Source organism: Sinohyriopsis cumingii, chromosome 17, assembly GCF_028554795.1.
Source record: "Sinohyriopsis cumingii isolate HCF-2022 chromosome 17, ASM2855479v2, whole genome shotgun sequence".
NCBI classification, from domain to species: domain Eukaryota; kingdom Metazoa; phylum Mollusca; class Bivalvia; order Unionida; family Unionidae; genus Sinohyriopsis; species Sinohyriopsis cumingii.
The window spans coordinates 1,791,278-1,806,636 of NC_142977.1; the positions used below are offsets into that span (position 1 = coordinate 1,791,278).

At 35.0% G+C, this 15,359-nt stretch overlaps 1 protein-coding gene across 1 annotated transcript in view; it reads left to right on the top strand.

Annotated features, from left to right (window-relative positions):
• Positions 1-15,359, top strand: part of LOC149777645 (uncharacterized protein C05D11.1-like) — a 104,878-nt gene that overhangs the window by 34,119 nt on the left and 55,400 nt on the right. Inside the window, exons 12-13 of the mRNA XM_089938705.1 lie at positions 1,375-1,518; positions 2,282-2,464. Of these exons, the coding sequence (XP_089794831.1) occupies positions 1,375-1,518; positions 2,282-2,464 (327 nt within the window). The remainder of the gene's footprint in view (positions 1-1,374; positions 1,519-2,281; positions 2,465-15,359) is intronic.

Below are 15,359 nucleotides of genomic sequence, written 5' to 3' on the forward strand. Positions count from 1 at the left end.
CTTTGGTTTTTATCAATTCATTAAAATACCTCTGTTATGTCATGGAGAAGGTTTCTTTTTTTAATTTTTGTTTTGTCTTTAATGCATGACATATGAGCTAGCATTCATACATCAATGTCAATTTGGTTGGAATACATTTTCTGCACGATAATTAACTTTAACAATGGCTTCAAAGAGGGAAACTTATTTTTGGGTGTTTACATTCTGGCTTTGGTAACTTTATTGTATTCAGTATATTTAAATATTGTTATTTTAAATAACAAAATGTCCACAAGTGTGTGAATCTAATTGACTGATGAAGGTGTTTTCAATGATTGATGTGTGGATCTCATTGACTGTTGGTGTTTTCAGTGATTGATGTGTGGATCTCATTGACTGTTGGTGTTTTCAATGACTGACATGTGGATCTCATTGACTGTTGGTGTTTTCAATGATTGATGTGTGGATCTCATTGACTGTTGGTGTTTTCAGTGATTGATGTGTGGATCTCATTGACTGTTGGTGTTTTCAATGATTGATGTGTGAATCTCATTGACTGTTGGTGTTTTCAATGACTGACATGTGGATCTCATTGACTGTTGGTGTTTTCAATGATTGATGTGTGGATCTCATTGACTGTTGGTGTTTTCAATGACTGACATGTGGATCTCTTTGACTGTTGGTGTTTTCAATGACTGACATGTGGATCTCATTGACTGTTGGTGTTTTCAATGATTGATGTGTGGATCTCATTGACTGTTGGTGTTTTCAATGACTGACATGTGGATCTCATTGACTGTTGGTGTTTTCAATGATTGATGTGTGAATCTCATTGACTGTTGGTGTTTTCAATGACTGATGTGTGGATCTCATTGTCTGTTGGTGTTTTCAATGACTGATGTGTGAATCTCATTGACTGTTGGTGTTTTCAATGACTGATGTGTGAATCTCGTTGGCTGTTGGTGTTTTCAATGACTGATGTGTGAATCTCATTGACTGATGAAGGTATTTTCAATGACTGATGTGTGGATCTCATTGGCTGGTGAAGTTGTTTTCAGTGACTTCTGTGTGTGATCATAAATGGACCATACTTTGTGGATGGCTTGCACTTGAGGTAAAGAAGAAGTCATTTGATTTTTAGGTCAAAAGGTCAAAGGTCAAGGTTGATGTGACTCAAACAAGAAAAAAGTTTCTACATACAGATTTCAGTTATTTACACAGAGGATTGGGAAACATGGGGCTGGCAAATTACTTGCTCATTCAAATTTAGTTTCCTTTCAGAATTTGTTTTAAATTTTTTTTTAAATTTACAATATGTTAGAAAGGAAAGGTAAAACGTGCAATAACTTGAAACAAATTTACCAAAAACAAAAAAGTATAAATTTTACCTTTTAGATAATTGGTGAACCCAGCAAAGCTTTGATGGAAGAAATGGGGAAGACAGAGGCTGAAAGGGTTGCTTTGCAACAAAAAGCTTTGGGTGAAGATGGCTTGAAGAAGATGGGAGAAATTCTGGAGAAAGCAACTGAAGAAAATGAGGCAAGTTACGGTCTTTACTAGGAATTGTAGTTGCGGGTAATCAACAAAATTTAAAAAATTGCACAGAAATAAAAACTGAATGTGCAAAAATTGCTCATAATATTATCAAGTCCTGCCTTTATAGCTTTCTTAAATACCTGCTGTATGTAGAGATTTTTTAAATATTGTTTTTTTCTTCAATTTCCTAACTTTTCAGTTCTACAATAAACCCCAGTAAGCAGAATACATTTCAGACATACTGATGAGATTACATAGATGACTAAATTCTTTTTCAGTTTGACGTATGGTGTTTGGAAATTCACATGGTGTTTGGGTGTTTGGAAATTCACATGATGTTTGGAAATTTTACAGATTACATCTGGCACTTTGAAATATGCTGACAGTTTTCATAATTTCAGACAGTTTGACATGTGGCACCTATATTGACACTGGTGTCAGATAGTTTGCGATAATGGTGTATATCAGTTTTGATAAGTAGTGTCAGTTTGATAAAGTGTCTGATAATTTGACATGTGTTGTCTAATAATAATATTGCAATAAAACTTAGTTGATAATATGAATTTTGACAAATTGTCCTGTTAATGTGTTTGCACCTTTCAAAGACATTTCAGCCAGGTGAATCAGGGTTATGAAAGATAAATTTTCATAGGTCAAGGTCCCAGAATTACATAAATTATAACTTCCCAATATTTTCAGACTGTTTAGCTTATTTACACAATTTTTTCCCAAGCTATTTATGTCTTTCTTTTGTGTTTTTTGCCAGCAAGAGCCACCTGATTTCATTTTTACAGACGTCTCTGTGCCAGATGTGAGCCAAATCTACTTCCATCCAATCAGCCCCTACTCCAATCACAGGAGAGATGTAGCAAACAGAAATCCCAAATTCCCATTGGCTGATATTCCATTTCAGTTTCAGCTTGATGACATACAAACCAATTTTGTTCAGGTGAGTCACATTTCTTAATTGTTGCATGCACTAAATTGGTTGGGATACATAAATATGTAAAAACATATTTTCAACACAAGTCAGATCCCGCAAATGAAGCAATATCACACACAAAGCCATTAACACCTAACTTATGGAAACAGTATCACACACAAAGCCGTTAAAACCTATTATATGGAAACAGTATAAACACAAAGCCTTTAACACCAAATATATGGAAACATTATCAAACACAAAGCCTTTAACACCTAATATATGGAAACAGTATCACACACAAAGCCCTTAAGACCTAATATATGGAAACAGTATCACACACAAAGCCCTTAACACCTAATATATGGAAACATTATCAGACACAAAGCCTTTAACACCTAATATATGGAAACAGTATCAGACACAAAGCCCTTAACACCTAATATATGGAAACATTATCAAACACAAAGCCTTTAACACCTAATATATGGAAACAGTATCACACACAAAGCCCTTAACACCTAATATATGGAAACAGTATCACACACAAAGTCCGTAACACCTAATATATGGAAACAGTATCACACACAAATCCCTTAACACCTAATATATGGAAACAGTATCACACACAAAGCCCTTAACACCTAATATATGGAAACAGTATCACACACAAAGCCCTTAACACCTAATATATGGAAACAGTATCACACACAAAGCTGTTAACACCTAATATATGGAAACAGAAAAAATCACAGAACAGCTTTCATTATATTGATGTGTATCAGCTGCATGCCATGTTTCACCATATTTATAGTGAGGGTGACTTCACTGATTCTCTCTCTCTCCATTCAGGGAAGCTATACATATTTATAGTGAGGTGACTTCACTGATTCTCTCTCTCTCCATTCAGGGAAGCTATACATGTTTACTGTGTAAACAGAGATGACACAAGATTTCCCATTATGGTAATGATTAGCAACTGCATGCCATATTTCACTGCTTCTTTAGAGGAATACCATGTTAAACCACTAGTATACTATGTTAGACTGCTAGTGTACTGTTAGACTGCTAGTGTACTGTGTGTTACACTGCTTGTTTACTGTGTTAGACCTCCAGTGTACTGTGTTAGACCGCTAGAGTACCATGTTAGACCTCCAGTGTACTGTGTTAGACCATTAGTGTACCAGGTTAAACCTCCATTGTACTGTGTTAGACCACTAGAGTACCATGTTAGACCTCCAGTGTACTGTGTTAGACCACTAGAGTACCATGTTAGACCTCCAGTGTACTGTGTTAGACCGCTAGAGTACCATGTTAGACCTCCAGTGTACTGTGTTAGACCGCTAGAGTACCATGTTAGACCTCCAGTGTACTGTGTTAGACCACTAGAGTACCATGTTAGACCTCCAGTGTACTGTGTTAGACCATTAGTGTACCAGGTTAAACCTCCATTGTACTGTGTTAGACCACTAGAGTACCATGTTAGACCTCCAGTGTACTGTGTTAGACCAATAGTGTACCATGTTAGACCACTAGTGTACCATGTTTGACCTCCAGCATACTGTGTTAGACTACTAGAGTATTGTGTTAGACTGCTAGTGTACTGTGTTAGGCTGCTAGTATATTGTGTTAGACTGCTAGTATAATGTGTTAGACTGCTAGTATATTGTGTTACACTGCCAGTGTACTGTGCTACAGCCTTATTTGCCTTACACTTAGGAAGATTACATGTAAGACTAAAGTTTACTTTTTTGACTGATCATTCCAATATTATATTTAGGGGCATGTTATACTGAGGTGCCATTTGAGGTGTAACAATTCATCATGCATTATCACGACATTTTGGCCACAACGCGATATGCAATAAATTTTTCCCCATATTGCAGTACTTATAAAGTAGAACAAACTTTATAGAGAAAATTTTCTGATGTCTTTAGTATGTAATTGTCTTGCTAGTTTTTATTGGCTAATGAAGGCATATATGTAATTGTCTTGTTAGTTTTGATTGGCTGAAGGCATGTAAAAAAATTATTTATGTCAAAGCAACCAGAAGTCAAATGTACCATTAACCCTTTGTAATTAATATGTACATCTCTTAAATACAAATGCATTTCAATGTTTCTTCAGCATTTCAGGGTAAGTATTTGGATGACCTTGGTAAACATCTGCATTCTGAATATCCCTTCTTGTAGAACACTTTCTGAGTGTTATATGATGGCATGTACTAGAGTGTTAGATAAATCCTTAATGGCTAGGTAGAGATAACAGGATGTTGGAAATTCACCCAAAATGCAAATGGCTGCTGCTTTCTTTGTTGGTGGAATCACAAAATCCAGATTTAGAGACTGATTTTTAGAATTATATTTATCTAAAAACCGTATCTATAGTCATGAATTACAGTTCTATAAACAAGATGAGCAGCAGAGAGGGCGGACAGACCATAGAATTCTGACAAACAAATAAAACAAACAAAATAAAATCATCTTGTAGAAAGGTCCAGATTTTTACAAATAAACGTTTCCTTGAGATGTTTTATTTCTGTAATGGCCGATTATACTAATAAAACCTTAGTTCGAAATAGTAGCTGAAAAATAAAGTACTCTACATGTTTATTTATTTTTTTGTTTATTTTTTTGACGACCAACGTTGGTAGGTGCCCTCTCTGCTGCTATTAATTTATGTAAATTTACCACCATACCAAGTTTGATGAATATTTCTCAACACGTTCTCGCTGTCGTTTCTCCTCATTTGTTTCATCTTTATTTGTTTCATCTTTATTTGTTTTGTTCTTCAAGTAATATTCAAGTTCTGATGGTGGTTTTTCTATTTTTGGATTTATGTTCTTTCTTTTTCTGTAATATATCATTAAACTTCTGTATCGATCTCCACCACAATCTGCAAAAATCTGATATAATCCTCTAACGCCGTTGTTACATCCAACACAGCTTCGTGGACCAGCATGAGGGTTTTTTGATAAAATGTAATTGTGTTTCTTGCAATATTCTCCACGACATTTTTTATCACATTTGTTAGTGGTTCCTTGACGCAGCCATGTACAATTGTTCATTATATTAATGATAAACATTCTACTGCTAAAGCGTGGTTATCCAAACAAGCAATATGGCAAATTTATCTACCACCACCGAAACGCATTCAGTACGCATATTTCGATGTTAGTGTTCCTAATGAAGTTCATCAAGCTGATATTCTGTTTTTACCACATGATACTGTACGTAGAAAAACATACAAATACGCGTTAACTGTAGTTGATGTTGCAAGTAGATATAAAGATGCAGAACCGCTATCAATGAAAACATCATCTGAAGTAGCCGATGCGTTTGAACGAATTTATCAACGAGGTGGTCTGCGATGGCCATAGCTGCTACAGGTTGATCCTGGTAAGGAATTTCTTGGTCCGGTATCATCGTTGATGAAGCAACATAATACCAAAATACGACGAGGTCATACTGCAATTCATCGTGATCAGGCAATTGTTGAACGATTTAATCGAACACATGCTGAGTGGTTATTTGGATATCAATACGCGAAGGAATTTATTCAGGATACGAGATCTCGTGAATGGGTTATAAGATTACCAAGTGTGATAGCTGCGCTAAATAATGAGATTACGCGAATGACCAACATGAAACCCACTAATGCAATCACAAAAAAAAATATACCAACACAACGGAAAGGTACTGAAAAACAAAAAATGTTTGGTGATGTTACAGTTAGATACTTCTATGAACCTTGTGAACTTGAAGGTGGTAAAAAAAGAGCTACTGATCCTATTTGGAGTGTTACCACACACAAAATATCTAACATAACAAGATCCTCAGGTAGACCTGCAATCTACAGATTAGATTTGGCTGCTCCTCAACGTGGATTTACACGTGAACAATTACAAGTAATTCCCGAGGATACACACCTACCACCGCGATCACTTAACTAGTGCCTCTACGTCGATTACACTCAAGACAGGTCAACATGGTATTTTCTCGTGTATGACCGTGACTGTTATCTTTTCTGTCTATGGTAAATTGTCTTGAATCATTATTCGAATACCTCCACAGCATTATACAATTACAACTTGCGCAATGATTATTCTGCTGCTTTTTTAACTCAATAATAAATTCAGCATCAAGTCGCATTTATTTTTTTTATCAGATTGTTTGTATCCGATTAATTTTTTTCTTATTATATCATCATCGATGATGTTAAATTTATTAACGATTTCAGGAATTATAATTCTCCGTAACTGAGATATTTTTCTGACCCTCGATACCGCTAAATAGACTAAATTTGACCACTCGATACGATCGTCTACAATCCAGACTCGTGTATCAGAAATAGTTAATCCCTGAGACAAGTGGATCGTCATAGCATATCCCAACACCCACGGAGATTTGTCAGCGCGTAATGCATCTTCGACAACACTGATATCAACAACGACAATATCATTTAATACGAGATTCTGTTTCTCAGTCTATCCTGGAATATCAACATTAATATTCTGTTTTCGTGTATCTGATGGTCTATAACACAACGGTACTGGCAATTCTGAGTATTTTTCTTTATGCAGCTGAAATAACTGCTGCTGTAAAGCGTCTCTGATTATTTTTCTACTTGCTGCTATCAAATCGCTGGGTCTCCATAAATTTAAAAAATTACTCATTGAGGTCTCTGAGATCACTCCGCGTATTATTTCACACTGAATTTTGTTTGATTGTAATCTGATTAATCTCTTAAACTCCTTTAAATCTGCATCAAGAGCTCTATGATCATCATCTATTTCTTCGTAATAATCAACAAAATTTTTTAACCAATCATGTGGAGATGGTCCAACAAAAGGTGGCGGTTGACCATGATCGCTACACATTATTATAGCGGTATTTTTCGTCAGCAACCAATCAAGAAACATTTTTAATGTATCTAATGACACCGTGCATATCTCGTCCCAAATAATTATTTTAGGTATATATTTTTCTCCCATTCGTTCAGGAGTCCATGTATCCCCGCGCCACCGAAAGAAACTATGATATGTGCATGATTGTACTTGTCATTGTTTCATCTCTCGTGCAAGTCTGTGCGTGGGTGTCAGCACGATCATATCTGAATTTCTAAAAACATTAATTACTCGAGTCGTCTTGCTGCATCCACCAGGTCCATTGAGATATACTGTCTTATATCTAGTTATTGGATCTCTCACCGACGGTGCTTTTGACATTTCTGATATTTTATCACACTTACGATAAAAATTTCTCATCGGAACATCTGCTGATTCTGTATAATTATGTCATATTTCCTCTTTTATTCTCCACGAACTCCATCGTTCATCATTACTTGTAAATTTCATAACAGACTCTAAATATTTACTCGAAATATAAAACGAATCTGTTGCAGCTCTGACTGCGGTCTCAGGAAATCTATTAATCATCGATAATAAATTTATAGAAACATAAGCCAACATAGAAGATCTTAGATGAGTATACTGTGGGGATACATCATTTACGTAACTAACGATCGTACCTAATTTTGTTCCGTCAGATAAATAAACACTCTCTCGATTCACAAATATATTTCTTGCTGTTGTATCAGCGATTATAAAATCATATTCGGCATCATCTAGAATTAATCGTGTGTGATGTCTTTTATGATCATATGCACCCCCTTGAGTAAATTTACCTATTATTCTTCTACCGAGATCTTTTGGGGGCCCCGAGTGGCCGAGTGGTCTAAAGCGCTCTTCGTTACGGATCACTGCCATCTCACCTCTGTCTGCGGCGGTTCGAGTCTAAGATTCAGCCAATGTGGGTATGTGAGAAAGCTTGCCAGTAGCTTCTCGTGGGTCGGTGGTTCTTTCCGGGGTTTTCCCGGGTTCTTCCTCCACCATTAATACTGGCCGCCATGTATAGCCTATCGTGTGCTGAAAAATGGCGTTAAACCCCACAACAACAACAACAACCGAGATCTTTTGCAGTTTTAAGTTTAATCTCGAGAATTTTAGGAGCTTCTTTGATAATATCATCTTCGGAAACACCAGGACATTTTTCCTTAAACTCGCTAATAACTTCATCAACACTGATAAAATCTGGCATGGGCAACCAAACTTTGGTCAGCGCGTGATATGATATAATCGCCTCACTGACAACCAATGATGTCAGTACCGCACAATCTAGCATATATCATAATAAAACTATAGGTACCCAACGTTTTTCACAAAAGTGTCTGCCAAACTAAACATAACAAATCTTGTGAAGATTTTCATTAAACTCAAATGATTCAACACAAGCGAATCCAGTCAAATCAAAATCAGGTAATGGTCCATTAATTGCCACTCACGTCATCTCGTTTGTAGAGTGACCGAATCGCTCAAAATACACAGAACAATCTCCGTATCCTAGAAAACTTCCCGGATAACATGCAACCATATCAACCGAAATAACATCATTGTAATTATATTTGGTATTCCACAATCCACCGTGTCCGTATTCGACGCAACTTGCGCGTATATCCTCGAGTAAATCAAATCGTGTTGGTTTCCATGAATTTTTTTCTCTATTGAAATGAGCCACAACAGATGAAACGGTATAACAGTTAGTTAGTAATTTATCGGTATTTTCAGTGTGTTTACACTCTAAAAACTTCTTCGCGAGATTTTTCATCTCGTTGTGGAGAAATTCTGTTCGATATATTTCACTGTTCGGTCTAACAAACTGATCAAATTCAACTTCCTCATTACTTTTAAATAACCATACCAATACAGGATCGTTTTTACTTATTTCGTTAATAAAATCAAACATGCTCATATCTGAGGGGTAAAATCTAACAGTTCGATTACGTGGAAATATTGTTACTGCTCTGGTCCATGCGTGTGCGTTATGATCAATAATATTTATTGGAACTCCTTTCGATTTATATTTTGATTCATACAGTACTTTTTTCGTTATCGTTGATACTTTTATTGGAAATTTTAATATTTTTCCTAGTTCAGCAACATCTTTCATTGTAGCACCGGTATCCTTAACTGAATCAGCCCACGCGTTTATTTTTTTACGTCTTAAATCAGTTAATCCTTTTCCACGCATCGCATTTGTAAAGTGTTCTATTACTCTTTCGGCCACACAATTTAATATTGAAAATTTCATGGGTGCCAGTTTATCAACGTTGGGTTTTTTATTTATCTCATAGATTCCATAAATTACCGCTGTTACAGGGTACGCTCGCTCATAATATGGTTTATCAATACCAGTCAGCAGACCCGGTCTGGAATTTCTACTTAGTATGACAGTTGTTTTATTACCTTGGACAGGATCATATTTATCACGGATAATCCAACTACCTGTTTCTGTTTGTACAAAAAATTTTATTCTGAAGAAATATTTTTGATTGCCCTCATATTCGGTGATGTAGTTAATGATAGTTGCCACTCGTTTGTCATTCATTGTAGCGTCCTTGACAGCGTCGACACTGACTTTGTCAGTATTGCGAATAATCTTGAACATTGACCATGTATGAGATGCACCATCTGTGTAAAATTCTTTCTTGGCATCGTGAATTTTCAAGATCAAACTTTTATTTTTCGGATCAACCAAATCTCGTACTGGTAAGTCAGGAGATAATCTGTCAAGATTAAATTTATATTTGGAAGGCCTTGTTTGGGATAATCTCTCAAACTCGTTCATATAATTAAAACAAATATTTAAATAAAGAATATTATATATTCAATGTCTCAATGTACTTGGCTCATGATCGGTTCAGTAAATCACTGCAACAAATCCTGTAGAGGCGAATTTTGTTGGATGCACTTACAAAGTATACGACGAGGAAGTCCAGGACCAATACCCTGTCTGCGATGTGGTGTTGGAGTGCGAGAAAAAACAGGATTATGTGGAAAGTGCAGTGGAAAATGGTTCAGAGAACTTAAAAGATATTATGACAAAAAAAAATAATAATAGTGAAAATGCTACAAAATCCGTGGAGGATTATATATCAAGATTTCAGACAAACAATGATTTAAACAAATAATATTATTGTATATATGGAGCAAAATAAATTTGTCCCACATCCTGTTATAACAAACTATGAATCGGATCGTAATGGTGTCATTGAAAAAACCAGTTGGTAATGTTAGTAATTCTGGTTATCTAAGGTTCAACGTTGGAGGAAATAAATCATTGTCATCGTTTCATCTACAAATGTTTCTTCGGAGTGATCAAAGATGGTCTAGTGATTGATCATATTGACGGAGATCCTCAGAACAACTCCTTATCTAATTTAAAAGCTATCTCACAGAGTGAGAATAATATACGTGGTAATACTGGAAGATGCAAAACAATCAGAAAGAGGGCGGTATATTCTACAAACATAGAAACTGGTAAAGAAATAATATTTCGTTCGATATGTGCTGCTGCGAAATATTTTGATATTAATCCACGTTCAGTACAAAAAGTAGCAGAAAATATATATAAAACCGCTTTCTCAAAAAAATATAAACAGAGAATAACCTTCTGATATCAATAATTATCATCACCACCTCGAATTAATTTTTTTAATTTATGTCACAGTTTTTCCTCCATACATTACTTATTTTTGACTCACGAAAGGGAGATTACTTCTGTATTCGTAGATTTCTGATTTTTTATGATCGTAGTTAGTCAGTTTAACCATTTACGTTGTAATTAATTACTCGTAGAAGTATATTTATGGTTTTTAAATATATAAACGTATTTTCCCATCATGCAGCATAGCGGATCTGTTACGAGAAATCAGGGCAATTTACATCAACTTAGAAACTGTTGTTATTGATCTGCAAGGTAGTTATATATAGGCAGAACACGCTACATTTACAATCAGCTTAGAAACTGTTGTTACGGAGAAAATCGATATGCAGGTGGAACATGTTGTATTCAAGGACCGCTGTTATTGATTCTCAGGTTTGCATTTGCAGTCTGTTTAGAAACCGCTATTATAATACAGATATATTCAGAAACTGTTTCTGAATGCAGATATATTCAGATATTGTTTCTGAATGCAAGATATATTCAGAAACCGTTATTTTAATGCAGAAATAGTTATTTAAATGTGCAAAACTATTATTATTCAGAAACCGTTATTTTAGTGTAAATATATGTACCGTAACCATATATTAACTTCCAAAGCATATGTTTGTAAGAAGATTCGATAGCTCAATCGGTATCGTATTGGACTGTGACGCTCGCGGTCCAGGATCGAATCCCCATGGCTGACAACATGTCGGTGGTTTGCGCATAATTGCGATTTTTATAATAATTGGGGGGGGCAACGAAAAACCCCTCCACTCAGCAGAACACTCCCCATGATCAACTGGTGGTTGATACATTTTTTCGTATCACCCACGGATTGATTATTGGGGGGGGGGGTCTTCTGAGCGTATATGTTTGTACTGTCCTTTATTTATTATATGTTTGTACTGTCCTTCATTCATTATATGTTTGTACTGTCCTTCATTCATTGTATATATCCTTTCATTGTGTATATCCATTTCATTGCATATATCCTTCATTGTATATATCCATTTCATTGTGTATATCCATTTCATTGTATATATCCACTTCATTGTATATACTTAATGAGCTCGCTAATACACTCGATAGGGGCTCGTCATTCATTGAATGTTGTGCCATCATTCATTCATAATCTGAGCTCACTAATACACTCGATAGGGGCTCGTCATTCATTGAATGTTCTGTGTATATCCTCTAAACTTAGTAGAATGCGATGGCAATCTGCGAGTTTAATGAGGCTGTAAATATGTAAATACTATGTGTTGTGTTCTGTGTCGTATATCCTCTAAACTTAGTAGAATGCAGTGGCGAGCTGCGAGTTTAATGAGGCTGTAAATATGTAAATACTATGTGTTGTGTTCTGTGTATATCCTCTAAACTTAGTAGAATACGGTGGTAATCTGCGAGTTTAATGAGGATTGTGTGTCTTCACCAAACATACCTTCTTGGGCCTCTAGACCGTTGTTTGACGGGTTAGAGGCTCTCATAGGGGGTAGTGTTTCATGTATCCTCTAAACTTAGTAGAATACGGTGGTAATCTGCAAGTTTAATGAGGATAAATATGTTGTGCCATCCTTGAAACATCCCGACGAACTCGTTAAACACTCGATAGGGGTTCTATAGGGATATATTTTTTTTTTATTTTAGAAATTTATATATTATATAATGAACCATGAAAATATCAAAGACATTATTTTTGCTATAAAAAACTAGAAGAAAACGGAATTAATATATCTGATGAACTAAATCCTGAAAAAATATTATCTGATTTTGAAACGTTAGAAGAACTTAAAAATGAAAATAAGTATATTTTATCATCTCAGTATAAGTTCATAAAGCGGATTCAGGCAGCTATGTTTCAGTCGTTAGCTATGGTGAACGATGATCAAGTAAATGAATTTATTCCTCTTTCTGTTGCCGTAGAAAAGGTCAGATCGGGATTATCCAATGAGTACGAAACGAAAAAAACAATTAGTACACACATAAGATACTTAAGAAAAATTATATCAGCAGGTAACGACCAAAGCAACCCTGTCTGAGATATTTTATCAGAAATATTTTATTTTATCAGAAATATTATATATTTATTCTGAAATATTTTATTTTATCAGAAATATTTTATTTTATCAGAAATATTATATATTTATTATGAAATACTGGTATTTTCTGAAATATTTCAGTATTTTTGGTCAAATTTGTTATTTTTTTAGCTATAATTTAGTCGATTTGTCAAGGAAAATTGATAAATTACAGTTTTTCGTCAGGTCAAACCTCAAGCGGTTCTCTAATTGTTTCATCGATAAATCATTAAAAATCGTCAAAAATCAGTAAAATTAGCTCAAAAAATGAGATTTTTCATGCGATTTTTATAATTTTTCTGGTAGTTTTCGAAAAAAATGAGGATTTTTATTGATTTATCGATAAAACAATTAGAGAACTGCTTGAGGTTTGACCTGACGAAAAACTGTAATTTGACAAATTGTCCTTGACAAATCGACTAAAAGAGCTGACAAAAACAACAAATTTGACTAAAAAGGTTGAAATATTTCTGATAAAATAAAATATTTCTGATAAAATAAATTAAAATATTTCTGATAAAATAAAATAAAATAAAATATTAAGATCAGAGATAATCATCCCATCAGAATTACAAAACCGATTAATTTATACGAATTGAGTACCAACCACCCCATCAGATTGATTTGTACCAATCACCCCATCTGATTGATTTGTGTAATTTTAAGTACCAACCACCCCATCAGATTGATTCATTTCAGATTATACAAAACTGATTAATTTATCCCATCGGTGATTAATTAACCCCACATTTATTTATTCTGAAATACTTTTTTTTTAAGTTGATCAAGTTTAATACAGGAGTGTGCATAATTTAGAATCTGATCTCTGTCACAAATGATCTCGATAATATGTTCTCGACGGAGTTCATCTAACTGTTCTTGTGTTAATAAGAAATCCTCATTTCCGTGTTCATCAATAACTAAATTAACATTAAATTGTTCTGTGTTTGGTGAAAAGGCTGTTCTGATGGCGTTTTCAAGTACTTCTTTGTCATGTATAAAAACCCTCACGTGGCGGTACATTATATAATATTTACTTGATTAATTAAGATTTCACATACAGATTTATTACAAGTTCTCCACGTATGTCAATTAAGCGATTAAGGTGGTCTGTGAGTTTAAAATTTATTCGTGTTAACATATTATTGTGACACCGTAAATACACAGGATTAGTTGGTTCTTGCACGATTAAACTTCCAGGGGATAACTGTGGTGTGAATGTGTATAAAATATATCCTTGTTGAGCCCGATTTGATTTTCCGAGAGCTATTTGATAGCTGCCATCGACTACGTCACAAACCAGATTGACCACGATTGTGCTGGTTATATTAACAATTCCGGGAGATACATGTCTGCCGCCGCCATGTGGATCATTATTATATCTGAGAATAGTTGGAGATGGGGTTAGTTTTCTCCACGCATTGAGTATTTTAGGAAAATGCTCATTAATGATGTCATTGACAGATTTTCTCCGAGCATCCAGGTTATAATCGGGAAATTTGAACGTCGGTATATCAGATTCTTTGATTTTATATTTATCAATTAAAAACTTTTTTGAAGCAGGAGATGATTTTAAAATTAGATCTATGATTTTGTTCTGACTGCGTTCCACAGCTTCTGCGATATAATTCAGAATTTCTATTTGTTTGATAATTTCCCCTCATGTCTCGTGGGATGTTATATCGAAAAGATACTCAGTGAGTCATTCACGTAGATTATTTAGTTGATCTTTATGATCAAGATTGGAAGCGTCGATAGTTCTTTTAATTTCTTCTTCATTAATATGGTCACAGAGTTTGCTTTCTGGTAATTCTGAAAATAAGTCACCACCATAACCAATTAAATCATCCAAACTAATATCCCAAGTTCGAAATCCACCCCACCACCACTAAATAACTGTCATTTCAATATCGTGATGAGAACTATTTGCTGACGTAAAATCAGCTCGTTTCGGTTCAGGTAGTCCTTCATGCACCGGGGAAACATCCGGCCAACCTAGTACGAATCTTGTCGTGGATTGATAAATATCAACGACGTAATCAGGAGAATGTATCTCAACCGCCGAGGACAGCGTCGGTTCATGAACATTAATTGATATTTTCGCTTCTTTTCCTGTTATTGATTTTATTCTTCGCTGAAATTCCTCATTAATTTGTTCGATCTCATAACTACCAGTGGGTATTCCAACATCTATCCAGTCAGGAGTACCATCTGGTTTGTTCTTGTTAGCAAATACTAGTAAATTATTTGCTGGTGTACCATTAAATGATTTTGATCTGATATTGGGCCAGCTGTAAT